Here is a 13,659-nt window from a genome sequence, read left to right on the forward strand (position 1 = left end):
TTCTCTGCTCTCAACTCTGTAAGCTCTAGCCCAGTGGTGCTCGTTGCTAAGCAACCAAAGCTTTGCCCTGGTGTGGGCTGAACGTCCTAGCAGGCAGGGGCTTCCAGATGCACCAAAGGTAAAACTACCACCAGCGTCAGGAACATGACTAAAGATAATAGCATACCCACACCATCTTCCTGTCTGCTTCTGAGACTCATTATTTTCTTCACTTCAAAGACATCACAGTTGAAACAAATGAACAGAAATTTCGTTTCTGAATATGCCATTAATTCTCTCAGCCTTTTACCTCAATTATCCCACTTTACCCAACTCTCCAAGAACTGGGTCAGCCACTCACCCTAACTTTAGGTTTAATCTCTCTTCTAGGCCTGAGCCAATCTAGGCTCAATACAGGAGGAAGGGGTATGACCCCTACTCTGGAGAAAGACACCTAAGGGTACAAGCCCGAGTATCCCAGTGTGTCTTGGTTCACTGGCCTGGACTTCCGCTTTGGCCCTCACTCCAAATTCCTGCCTGGCAACTATAAAGCTGTTACCCATGCCCAGTCCACCCCCTGCCTGCTCCATACATTCACATGTCCTCTATTTACACGGAGAGAGTACAGTAAAAAATGTCAGTTTCAACTAATTTTAATGATACCGAATGAAGTAACAGTTAAAACACAATTATTGTGCCTGACCTGTGGTGGCACAGTGGATAAAGCATCAACCTGGAACACTGAGGTCCCTGGTTTGAAAATTTAGGCATATGAGAGTTCACATATGAGAGTTGATGCTTCATGCTCCTCCCCTTTTCTCTCTCCCTCCCCTCTCTAAACTAAATAAAAATAAAATCTTAAAAAAACACACACAGCCTGACCAGGCAGTTGCGCAGTGGATAGAGCATCAGACTGGGACGAAGAGGACCCAGGTTTGAAGCCCCAAGGCCGTCAGCTTGAGCACGAACTCATCCAGTATGAACAAGGCTCACCAGGTTAAACCCAAGGTCGCTGGCTTGAGCAAGGGCTCACTCTGCTGGAACCCACCCGGTCAAGGCACATATGAGAAAGCAATCAATGAGCAACTAAGGTGCCGCAACGAAGAATTGATGCTTCTCATCTCTCTCCCTTCTTGTGTGTCCCTATCTGTCCCTCTCTGTCACAAAACACACACACACACACACACAAATATAGGGAAAAATTTTTTGGCAAATCCCTCAGATACCTAATATGAATTGGCTAAAACTTCCTCGCATGTCCATTCCCATTCTAGCTGTGATAAATCCTGAAATATTGATACAATACTATTGCTATGGCTTAGGATGTGAAATCAGAAGAACAGAGGATATTCACCTCCAAGAAATCCAAAATGGAGACCCATAATCCATAATGGAGAATAGCTGGAAGTGAAATCCATAACGAGAGACAATTCCCAAATCTTATTAGTCTTCACATTTCAAATAATTCCTGATTCATTTTTTTATAAAGCTGTGTAGCACATAGAACCAATTTGATTTCTTCTTCTTCTTCTTTTCCTTCCTTTGCCTACTGTTTGGTAGAGGTTTTAATAAGTGTTTTTAAGGTATGTGAATTAAATCTCACTAAAAAAAATAAATAAGTGGCTGCCTGACCAACGGTGGCACAGTGGATAGTGCGTTTTCCTGGGACGCTGAGGACCCAGGTTCGAAACCCTGACATCACTGCCTTGAGTGCAGGGTTGCTGGCTTGAAGCCCAAGGTCTCTGGCTTGCGCAAGGGGTCACTGGATTAGTTGGAGCCCGCCATCCCCCTCATCAAGGCACAAATGAGAAGCAGTCAACGAACAACTGTAGTTGAACAATGTAGTTAAAAGTGCCTCAACTACGAGTTGATGCTTCTCATCTTTCTCCCTTCCTTCCTCTTTCTCTCTCCCTCTCTTTCTCAAAAAGAAAGGAGGCACAGTGGACAGAGCATCAACCTGGGACACTGGGGTCCCTGGTTCAAAACCCTGAGGTCACTGGCTTGAGTATGGACTCATCAGCATGAGCAAGGGCTCGCCAGCTTAAGTGTGAGATTAACCACATGATCCTAAGGTTACCGGCTTTAGCCCAAAGGTTTCTGGTTTGAGTCCAAAGTTGCTGGCTTGGCTTGAGCCCCCCACCCCCACCCCATCAAGGTACCTACCACAGCAATCAATGCTCAACTAAAATGAAGCAACTACGTTGATGCTTCTCACTCTCTTTCCCTTCCTCTCTCAAGGGGGGAAAGAAGGAAAAGCAAAAAGCCTGGCTCAGCAGCAGCAGAACAACAATTAGCTAGAGACAAGCAGCAGCTGCTCCCTTCAGCCAGGCCCCGTGGTTATCAGGTTGCCTCCGACCCACCACCCACTTCATGAATTTCTGGTTCCTGGCTGGGCCCTATAAGTGTGGAGTTTGCAACCTTGAGGAAAAACTAATACACAAGCTGAACAATCAACCTCTGACCAACTGACTGAGTTCATTCTCTACTGCCATCGTAACAAACTTCCACGAATTTAGTGGCTTAAAACAAAACAAATGCATTACCTCAGCTGTGTAGTTTAGAAGTCCAACATGGGTCTCACTTGCTAAAATCAAAGGCATGTCAGAGCCGTGTTCCCTTTTGGAGGTTCTAGGGGAGAATCCACTTTCTGGCATTTTCCAGCTTCCAATGGCTACCCATATTTCTTAGCCCATGGCTCCTTCCTCCATTGTGTAACCAGCAACATAGCACTCTCTCTGACCCACCTGGTGTCCTCCCATCTCTTTCCCTATCTCTCCTGTTCAGCCTCCCACTTCCATTTATATGCACCCTTGTGATTACACTGGGCCCACCTGGTCAACCCAGGATAATCTGATCTGCTGACTAGTAATTCAATTCACCTTTGCTGTGTAAGGGAACATTTACAGGGTCCAAGGATTAGGACATAGACATCTTGGAGGGGGGTGTTATTGTGCCTACCACATCAAGAAATCTGTATTTCCCAAATTATTAAAAACGAATAAATAAAGCTCATTCTTTTTACAGAAAACTGTATTTTGATTTGGAATATATGGACTCCTGCCTGACCTGTGGTGGTGCAGTGGATAAAGCGTCGACCTGGAAATGCTGAGGTTGGCGGTTCGAAACCCTGGGCTTGCCTGGTCAAGGCACATATGGGAGTGGATGCTTCCAGCTCCTCCCCACCTTCTCTTTCTCTCTCTCTCTCTCTCTCTCTCTCTCTCTCTCTCTCTCTCCTTCTGTCTCTTTCTCTCCCTTTCTCTCTCCTCTCTAAAATGAATTTTTTAAAAAATAGAAAAAGTCTACTGGAATATGATTTTAAAAAAGGAATTGTGAATATAGAATATATGGACTCCTAAAAAAAGTTGTATATAAAGCAAATTATAATTTGTAGGCATTAGCCTGACCAGGTGGTGGTGCGGTGGATAGAGCGTCGGACTGGGATGCCGAGGACCCAGGTTTGAGACCCCGAGGTCACTAGCTTGAGCGCGGGCTCATGTGGTTTGAGCAAAAGCTCACCAGCTTGGATCCAAGGTCGCTTGGCTTGAGCAAGGGGTTACTCGGTCTGCTGTAGCCCATGGTCAAGGCACATATGAGAGGGCAATCAATGAACAACTAAGGTGTCGCAATGTGCAATGAAAACTAATGATTGATGCTTCTCATCTCTCTGTCCCTATCTATCCCTCCCTCTGACTCTCTCTCTGTCTCTGTAAAATAAATAAATAAATAAATAAATAAATAAATAAATAAATAAATAAATTGTAGGCATTAGATTAACTCACCATTGAAAGGAATCCTGTGGTGAATTTTTTATAAAGATGAGAATCACCTAATGTTTTATGTTATGCTCAAGAATGGATAAAACATTTAAATATTTTGAGAACTTCAGGAGAAATGAGTGGAGTCAAAAACTATAGAACCATTTTCTGAACACCCCGCACAGAATTTTAACGTTCGCACATGCATTTCTTTACCTGATAACCCTGAATAGGATATAATAGAGGCCTGAGTCTAATTCATGCAGCTAGTGTACACCAATGGTGTGCTCACGGTTAGGCAGGCTTGGGTGTCAGCCTACCCAGGTACAAACCCCACTTCTGAAATGTTGGAGCTGTGTGTGTGATCTTGGATTAATCATTGAATTTCTTTGTGCCTCACTTTCACACTCGTAAATTAAGAATAATATAATACCTATAACACAGGGCTGCCATGAGGACTAAATGAGATGCAGAATATAAAACACTCAGGATGGTGCCTGGCACTCACTAAGTCCTCAATAAAAGGATTCTCTTATCTTCGTGTGCCCGTGACTAGGTACAGGAGACACAGAAGCAGCATGTTCCAACTTGTCTTCATTATTTTCAGAGCTTGAAAATGAAAGCGAGACAGGACACAACCACTAAATGGAAAGGAGCAAGCGAAATACTAAATTAAGATAAAATTTGAGTCTTCCCTTGGTAGACACTCATGGTTTCTGCTTGCAGGCGATGTGAAAGACAGAATGACCTTCAAAACTTAATGGAAGCGTGAATCATCCTCAGCAAACCACATGATCTTTTATATTGAATATCTGAAAGAACGGTTATATTTGGTATCAGAGAATAATTAGTTTTCCCTGCTCAGAATCTTCAAGTAGCCTGTTAGTTTTACTTTTGGATTTTAATGGCTCTTCCGAGCCTCCCAAAGCCAATCTCATGTCCAACACGTTCAGGGCCCAGCACAATTTAATTCCTCTCTCTGATTCTACCTTTGTCTGGCACAAACCCCTTACACAAACTCACTATTCTGACCAAATCACAAAACACTATGGTTCTGACAGTACTAATGTACTGCTTTATGCAGTAGTTAAGTTGGTATGTTTCTTATCTAGCTAGTTTGGAGGTTATTGGAGGTGAGAGATCCCATCTTATATAACCATATATTTTCCCTCTACTCATTTCATTTATTTCCACATTGAAACCTTTGCCAGAAGGGAGGGTGGTTGGGTACCTAAGTGAAAAAGGGTAAAGCGATTAAGAAGTACAGATTGGGCCCTGGCCAAATAGCTCAGTTGGTTAGAGCACTGTCCCTATATGAAGAGGTTGCTGGTTCAATTCCCAGTCAGGGGCCAATCAATCTCTCTCTCTCTCTCTCTCTCCGATAAAATTTAATAAATAATTTTTTTTTTAAAAAAAGTACATATTAGTAGTTACAAAATAGTGATGGGTATGCAAAGTACAGCATAGGGAATACAGTCAATAATACTGCAATAAGTATGTATGGTGCCAGGTGGGTGTAGAAATATCTGGGGAAAACACTTGTAAAGTCTACGGTCATTTAACCACTATGCTGTACACCTGAAACTAATGAAAAATGTAAAGTGTAATTGAAAAATAAAAACAAATACAAGAAGCCTTTGACGCTCTTCTGTTTCAAAGCTATTTTCTTTATTCCACTGAGCCTCCTATTTCAACTTCTTGATTCAGAAAATACATTTCTTTAAAAAGTTGCACTTCTAGCCTGACCAGTCGGTAGCACAGTGGATAGAGCATCGGACTGGGACACTGAGGACCCAGATGTGAGATCCTGAGATCGCTGACTTGCACACGGGCTCACCAGCTTGAGCATGGAATCACAGGCATGACCCCAAGGTCACTGGGTTGAGCCCAAGGTCGCTGGCTTGAGCAAGGGGTCACTCACTCTGCTGTAGCCCCCCAGGTAAAGGCACATATGAGAAAACAATCACTGAACAACTAAGGAGCCACAATGAAGAACTGATGCTTCTCATCTCTCTCCCTTCCTGTCTGTCCCTATCTATCCCTCTCTCTGATTTCCTCGCTCTGTCAAAAAAAAAAGTTGCATTTCTATATTCGTCCTGATCTTTTAGATTTTTTAAATTCCATACATCTGTGAGAATCTTTTCATTAAAGATTTTCATTGTAAAATATTTTTAAAAGGAATATTCTTTCCAGAGAGGCTACTCATGAGAAGATCCTTAAAATGATGAGATACTATAACTACTTCTTACCTTCATGGTAACCGTGATGGTGCTATTTACATTTGCTTTATGCAACCAGCCCTGTTTTATCACACCACCCTTCTGAGAACATAGAGAAGATGAATCCTGAAAAGAGCAAAAACCAGCAGTGAAACAACAGCCAGGCATCTAATCAAATGTTTGGGGTGGGGCATGAACTAGGCCCCGCCCCAGTTTCTCATTAAAGCATAAAGTATCCCTCCCTCCAGGAAGATGCCTAATTAAACTTGAAGTTGTTAACTATAGAATGAAAGGCTTTGTGCTGTGCACACAGTAGGCACTCAATAGTTACTCAATCATATGAGCCATCATCTGGGAAAGTCTTCGGCATTATGTAAACAGGCAAATGGCACCTCAAAATGTCACAGACATCAGGCCATCTGTCCCACGGGGGGTGTATCAGTCAAGAGAGTGCAGATGAATCAGCACACCACATGCCCAGTGCGGGTAAAGCACCTCCACAGGCCAGTTCCACAGGTGGGAAAACATGCCTACGTACAAATCACAGCCCACCTCGCTTGATTTGTTCTCAGCTTCATTTGGAAATGCAACAGAATTTTGGTTTTGTTTTTTATTAAACACTCATTAGTTTAAAATTTAACCACAGATCATTCAAAAACCATTCTTTCCCTCATCTTTTCTCAAGGAAATCTCTCTCAGAAGTGGCCTGGAAGAACAATACAGTGGCCCCAATTTTTACCTCATCTTTCTCACAGTCCTCATCAATTTCAAATACATGATTGGGAATCTTTTCTGGTCTCAGAGATTTGCTGAAAAATACAAGAGAATTGTCTTAGATATTGAACAGAACATACCAAAAAAAAAAAAAAAAAAAAAGAAAAGAAAAGAAAGAAAGTAAACATCAGAAACTTCTTTCTTCCACAACCAAGAAAATGCTAAGACGTGAGGAGGAGAAATCCTTTTCTTCTTCCCAAACTCATATTTTCCTTGTGACTAAATTTGTATTACCTTTTATATAGGGATTCCCACATGTGCACCAGCAGCAGAGGTGGAACTGAGCCCGATACTTTATCAGGGAAGGGCAGACACTGCCCAGGATTGTGTGCCTGAGCTGTTACTGGTGGAGGACCTTTCTTTCTCCAGGTCAAAAAGCAACAGAATTGAGCTTTTCCATCTGTTTGCTGTAAGACCTTGGACTGGTCATCTTCGAACTCAGTTTTAAAGGACATCTTTAGGACTCAGCTTTATCCTCGGGGAAGATGCTTTGAAAACTATAAAAGGCTACACAAAGTCTTATTTCTCCAAAACTGTATCTGTATGCTATCCTGTGAGGATGGTAATATTATGGAGGAGAAAAGGGAGAAAAGGGAGGGATCACACAGACCGAGTGACTGGCCCAAGGGCCATCTAGTCAGTATATGACAGAAACAACATTTGAACCCGGACAGTCTGGCTCCTAGGCCAGTGTGCTTGGCAGTCTCCTCAATTCAACTGTAAGAGATGCCCTTTTGCCAAGAGCTATCTGGGGTCATCAAATTGAGCCATGTATCTTCTAGCTTTTTCATTGACACCACTGGAAAATACTCACTACATTATCCAGAATCAAATAAAGATGATTTTATGGTCACTATAGGTACAGCAAAGCCAAAAAGTGAACTCATACATTTTAGAAAGAATTTCAGTGAACAAAGTTAAAACATATTAAGTTACCCGAACATTGCATTTACGAAACATGCTGGTTGTTTGAGGTTTTCCTTCACCATAAATTGTAACGCAGAAGTTTCACAAGTGGTTAAAGAAAAGGTAAAATGTTTAATAACCCTCCTGTTGAAGGCTTCCCTTGGATTCTGAACTTACCAAGGCAACATTCGAAAGTCCCCAGAGAAGTCTTCATACTTGTAGTTTACCACGTGCCAATCTGTGCTGTAGGTTTTAATACACTGAAAGAAAAGAGGAATCTGTGATCTGACACGTAGGGAAAGTACACATACAGCCACTTTTTAAAAGTCTGGTAGTAAGCTGAAAGGCTTTTAAACACCACTTGGGAAATTTTGATATTCGAATCTTCTTTTGGAGATTGTGTCTCCCTAAAGCAATTGGCAGCCATAAATTCCAAATTCTATGCTCTCTTAAACACTGAGTCCAAGTGCAGATGACAGTCAAATCCAAAAGAAAAAACTAAGAACACATGCTACTTGGGAAAGTAGTTAAGCTGTAATCTCTGCATCACATCATATAGATTTTTTACATAGGTAAGTTAAAGCGACGGTAATCTTGTTTTCCACTGACACCAAAGGAAGAATATTGTAAATGCATGATGAATGTTCCTCTGTGGCCTTTGAGACTCTTACCTCTTTGACAAATAAGCTCTGGGCCCGTTTTTCAGCATCTTCCGGTACTGTGGACTGCACTGTTCTGCGCTGACGAGTTATCACCGAGATCTAGAAGAAAAGGGAATTCTCGCTATAAGGACTGGCTTGGCATATGCAGCTTTTTGTCTTTAAAAATGTGCTTGTGGCCCTGGTCAGTTATCTCGCTTGATTAAGAGCATGATCCCCAAACGACAATGTTGCAGGTTCAATCCCCAGTCAGGGCACACACGGGAAGCAACCAATGAATGCATAACTGAGTGAAACAACAAATGACTGTTTCCCTCCCCCCAGCACCCCTCTTCCCCTTCCTCTCACTGTATCTCTAAAATTCAACAAAAATTAAGCCCTAGCCAGATAGCTTGGTTGGTTACAGAGTCATTTTTGTGTGCGAAAGTTACCAGTTCAATCCCCAGTCAGGGCACATACAATAGCATCTCCATATTCTTGCCTCTCTCTAAAAAAAAAGTGCTTGTGAACTCACAGATATATCCTCCATTGGAAACATAAGCAGGTCTCTGAGGGGGTCACTGTAAATCTGGGTTTTCCTTTGGGTGATAACATTCTCATAGTCCAAGGGCTCCACAACTTTGGTCTTCTCCTTCGGAAGAGACAAAAAGGAAGTTAATATGGTCAAACTCACAAGCAATAAATTTCTCTCCATGTGATAACATGGGCTATTTCACAAAAGAACCATTACAGATGATAATAAGCTCTTAAAGGAGACACTTTCCAAGAGAAATATTCCCCATAGCTAGACACACACACACACAACACATACACATACACACACACAGACCTCTGCTAAAGACAAGAGTCTAGAGAAATAGCACTGTACTCTGCTTATCCATTTGCCTTCCAAAACTTTACTGAATTTAAAGGAAAACAACAGGTGGTATATTTGGAAGCCTAGCAATTGATATTCACTGAATATGCGCTATTCTCTGGGCAACTGAAGGGGAGAAAGTATTAACATTCATGTGCCTACTCTGTACCAGGCACGCTCTCCAAGGGGTGTATCAAGTTCTGACATCGCAGGGGCACGCATGGGGATTCGGGGTGCTTGATCCAGTGGGCAGGGCACAAAAAAAGGGTGAGGTTCCAGGTGGCAAAGTCAGCGGATCCATGTGGGACTCCCAAGCAACCTGGTTGTTAAAACGACAGTAGGGCCCCAGCCTGAGGCTAAGGCTTTAAGGAGCAGGATCAGTGACTGAGAAATCCAGTATATGATTTATTAATCATAATGCTAACGGCACTTACTGAGCCCTTTCTATATGCCAGGCGTCATGCCAAGTGCTTCCCCTACATCTTCTCATATAATATGCATAACAACTCTATGAAATAGGGTTAATCTTTGTCCTCCTTCTACAGATGAGGAAATCCTGAACTCACTTCAGGTTCAGTAACTTGCCCATCTTCAGAGCTGGAATTCAAACCTGGGTCTGTGACTGCTAAGGTGCTGTTCTTTCTACCTCAGATAGCCTTTCCTCCTCCTCTCAAGGTACTGACCTAAGAATAGGCTCCCACCACATTCCTTCCTATGGCCTTTTCCTTCACTGAATGTACCATGATCTGATAGGCCATCTATTTTACCTCTCTGCCTGCTTAAGAACAGGGATTCTCCTTCATAAGTTTAATGCCATAATTTCAGCTCTTAGAACACTCACTAATTGTTGAATGAATTTTGAGCTATTTGGATTCAACCAGAGCCCTGTCTCAATACACTCTGCAAAACCAAGGTGAATATATTTGCAATGTTTTTATTTGTTTATTTTTTTTACAGAGACAGAGAGTGAGTCAGAGAGAGGGATAGACAGGGACAGACAGACAGGAACGGAGAGAGATGAGAAGCATCAATCATTAGTTTTTCGTTGCACATTGTGAGACCTTAGTTGTTCATTGATTGCTTTCTCATATGTGCCTTGACCGCGGGCCTTCAGCAGACCGAGTAACCCCTTGCTCGAGCCAGCGACCTTGGGTTAAAGCTGGTGGGCTTTTTGCTCTAACTAGATGAGCCCACGCTCAAGCTGGCGACCTCAGGGTCTCGAACCTGGGTCCTCTGCATCCCAATCTGACGCTCCATCCACTTCGCCACCACCTGGTCAGGCTATATTAGCAATTTGTAATAATATTTTACATAAATTATTTTAAAATCTTGTAATAAAAAATATATAAAGGATACTTGAATTTAAGATATATTAAAACATCATAATAAATGAATGTAAAATTATATTAAAACTTAGCCTGAACAGGCAGTGGCACAGGGGATAGAGTGTCGGACTAGGATGCGGAAGACCCATGTTCGAAACCCTGAGGTCGTCGGCTTGAGCGCAGGGTCGCTGACTTGAGCGTGGGATCATAGGCATAACCCCAAGGTCACTGGCTTGAGCAAAGGTCACTCAGTCTGCTGTCGCCCCCAGTCAAGACACATATGAGAAAGCAATCAATGAACAACTAGGGAGACACAATGAAGAATTGATGCTTCTCATCTCTATCCCTTCCTGTCTGTCTGTCCCTATCTGTCCCTCTCTCTGTCTCTGTCACACACAAAAAAAAACCCTCAAAAAACAAAACAGAACAAAAAACCCCATAAATATCAGACCCTGGCTGGATAACTCAGTTAGTGAAAGCATCGTCCTGAAGCACAGAGGTTGTAGATTTGATCTCCAGTCAAGGCACACACAGAAACAGATTGATGTTCCTGTCTCTTTCTCTCCCCCTTCCTCTCTCACTAAAAATCAACAAATAGAACATTTTTAAAAAATTTTAAAAAGCTTCCTGGCCTGTGGTGGTGCAGTGGATAGAGTGCCAACCTGGAATGCTGAGGTCACCAGTTTGAAACCCTTGGCTTGCCTGGTCAAAGTACTCACAACAAGCAATCAACTACTTCTTGCCCCATCTCCCATAAAAAAATCAATAAAAAATCTTTTAAAAATTTAAGAAACTTAATATCATAATGGATTATGGGGTTATATTTATATTTGTGTACACAATATCTAAGGCCATGTCCAGTACACTGTATTGACACAATCCTTTGATAATGGTTTCCATATTTGGTTCACAATAGGTCATAGCTACGGGGCATCTCAGAGTTTCCTCGATAGAATTAGTTAGAAATATGAGAATAAACAACTCTAACCAATGAGAATCAATGTTCAACAAGTCTAAAAGATCCTAACAAAAACAGTATGGAGGTTCTTTCAGAGATTAAAAATAGAACCACCATATGATCCAGCAATCCCACTTCTGGGCATATATCCAATGGAAACAAAATCAGTATCTCGAAGATATTATCTGTTCTCCCATGTCTGTTACAGCATTATTCACAACAGCGAAGGCATTGAAACAACCTAAGTGTCTAGCTACAGATGAATGGATAAAAAAAATGTGATACACACACAAATTCACACACAATGGAATATTATTCAGCCATGCGAAATAAAAAAAAATCCTGCCATTTGTGACAACACAGATAAATCCTAAGGCATTATGCTAAGTGTACTGAGCCAGAGAAAGACAAATACTGTATGGTAGCACTTCTAAGTGAAATCTAAAAAAAAGTAGAATGGCGGTTGCCAGGGGCAGAGCCATGAAGGCAAAGGGGGAGATATTGACCAAAGGCTTTCCGTGCTCTAACGTACAGCATGGTGACTACACTATACTTGTAAGTTGCTAAGAGTACCTTAGATTTTAAGTTTCCACCACACATACAGCAAAGGTAACTGGTGAAGTGATAAATGCATGTACTACGTTGATTGTGGGAATCATTTCACAATGTATACATATATTCAATCATCACATTGTACACTTGAAATGTATAAATTGTTTTTCAATTATACCTCAGAAAAAGCTGGGGAAAATATCCTAACAAAGATATACCTCATTGCAAGTCCTATATTTGGATTTGTAGAACCATGAGATCAGATCAAGCAGATCATCCCTACCGTGTTAGTGAATATGCATGCAAAATGAATCAAAATAGAACAAAAAATCCTATTTGGGAACTCAGATGTTCTAACTGGAAAATTAGACCTCCTTGTCCCGGATGTGCCATGTAGTCTTAATCAATTTCTCAGAGAGCTTAAATGAATAAAAGCCCATCTAAGAAAGCAAACCTTAGGCAGTAAAAATAACTTCAGCCTTGCCTTTGGTAGCAACCATCTTCTAACACAGATCACAAAAACAGTCCTCAAATTTCAATGTTTAACCTATTGAATTAATTTAGCATCTGTTAATCCCTAAATACAATGGTTTCACAAATACCTTCTCCAGTAACTTTGAAAAAGAAAAAAACACATTCCTTCAGCTTTGTAATGTAGTTGACAAATTAATATGGAAAACATGTTAAAATGAATCACTTCTTTAAATGCTTAGTATATGCCCTCTAAAAATGAAACTCACAGTTCGTCATGTGTTTTGAAGGCCATATAGCCATGCTATACATAACAAGGTTTCACTTTTCATTTAAAACTGATTAAACGAAGCATTCTGAGTCTTCATTCCTACTTCCTGCGTCAAGGCTAGCTGAGTTGCAGAAAAAATCGGGGTGGCTATTCTGGGTCCCACAAAGCTTCCCCTAATAGAAGATCTCAGCCTGTGAATAACAGTTTCATCTTTTAAAGAAGAAAAAGAGGCAGGGCTGGGCAACCCCATCCCACCCCTGCCTTCAATTCCCATTTTTAACTCCACCCCCTCTCAGGCATTAAATAAACAATTCAAACTAGAAGTGAACAGAGAGGTTACAGGAGACAGTTGCAAAGAACCACACCCTACATTTCCCTTTCAGTAGGATTCTTGTAACTCTGTTGGCATCCGAGGCAAGGAAAACCATTGACTTTTTGAATTATGATTTAATAGTAGCTCTGCCCTACAGTCTAGAACATAGCCCTTACCTAACTTTCCTATTTATCATTTTATCATAAGACTTATTATTAAGTTGCCATAAATAAAGCTTCTATCACACACAAAAATAATTTTCTCAGGTTTTTCCTTCCTGCCACTTTGAGCATGGACTGGCCTGAAAGGTGATTTTTCCAAAGGTGCTTGTAATAAACAGTACTTTGTAAATACTCAAATAATGCCTGACCAGGCAGTGGAACAGTGGAGAGAGTGTTGGACTGGGATGCAGAGGACCCAGCCTCGAAACCCTGAGGTCGCCAGCTTGAGCAAGGGGTCACTCGGTCTGCTGTAGCCCCTGGGTCAAGGCACCTATGAGAAAGCAATCAATGAACAACTAAGGTGCCACAATGAATAGTTGATGTTTCCCATCTATCCCTTCCTGTCTGTCCCGATCTATCCCTCTCTCTCTGTCTCTCTCTTGGAAAAAAAACACAAAAC

At 41.6% G+C, this 13,659-nt stretch overlaps 1 protein-coding gene across 2 annotated transcripts in view; it reads right to left on the bottom strand.

Moving 5' to 3' along the window:
• DOCK11 (dedicator of cytokinesis 11) overlaps window positions 1-13,659 on the bottom strand; it is a 233,465-nt gene that overhangs the window by 168,117 nt on the left and 51,689 nt on the right. For both annotated transcript variants that reach the window (XM_066249156.1, XM_066249155.1), the window contains exons 2-6: window positions 8,807-8,923; window positions 8,305-8,394; window positions 7,811-7,893; window positions 6,693-6,762; window positions 5,984-6,079 (exon numbers count right to left, since the gene is read on the bottom strand). In XM_066249156.1, coding sequence (XP_066105253.1) covers window positions 5,984-6,079; window positions 6,693-6,762; window positions 7,811-7,893; window positions 8,305-8,394; window positions 8,807-8,923 — 456 coding nt within the window. The remainder of the gene's footprint in view (window positions 1-5,983; window positions 6,080-6,692; window positions 6,763-7,810; window positions 7,894-8,304; window positions 8,395-8,806; window positions 8,924-13,659) is intronic.

Source organism: Saccopteryx bilineata, chromosome X (genome assembly GCF_036850765.1).
Source record: "Saccopteryx bilineata isolate mSacBil1 chromosome X, mSacBil1_pri_phased_curated, whole genome shotgun sequence".
Taxonomy (NCBI): Eukaryota; Metazoa; Chordata; class Mammalia; order Chiroptera; family Emballonuridae; genus Saccopteryx; species Saccopteryx bilineata.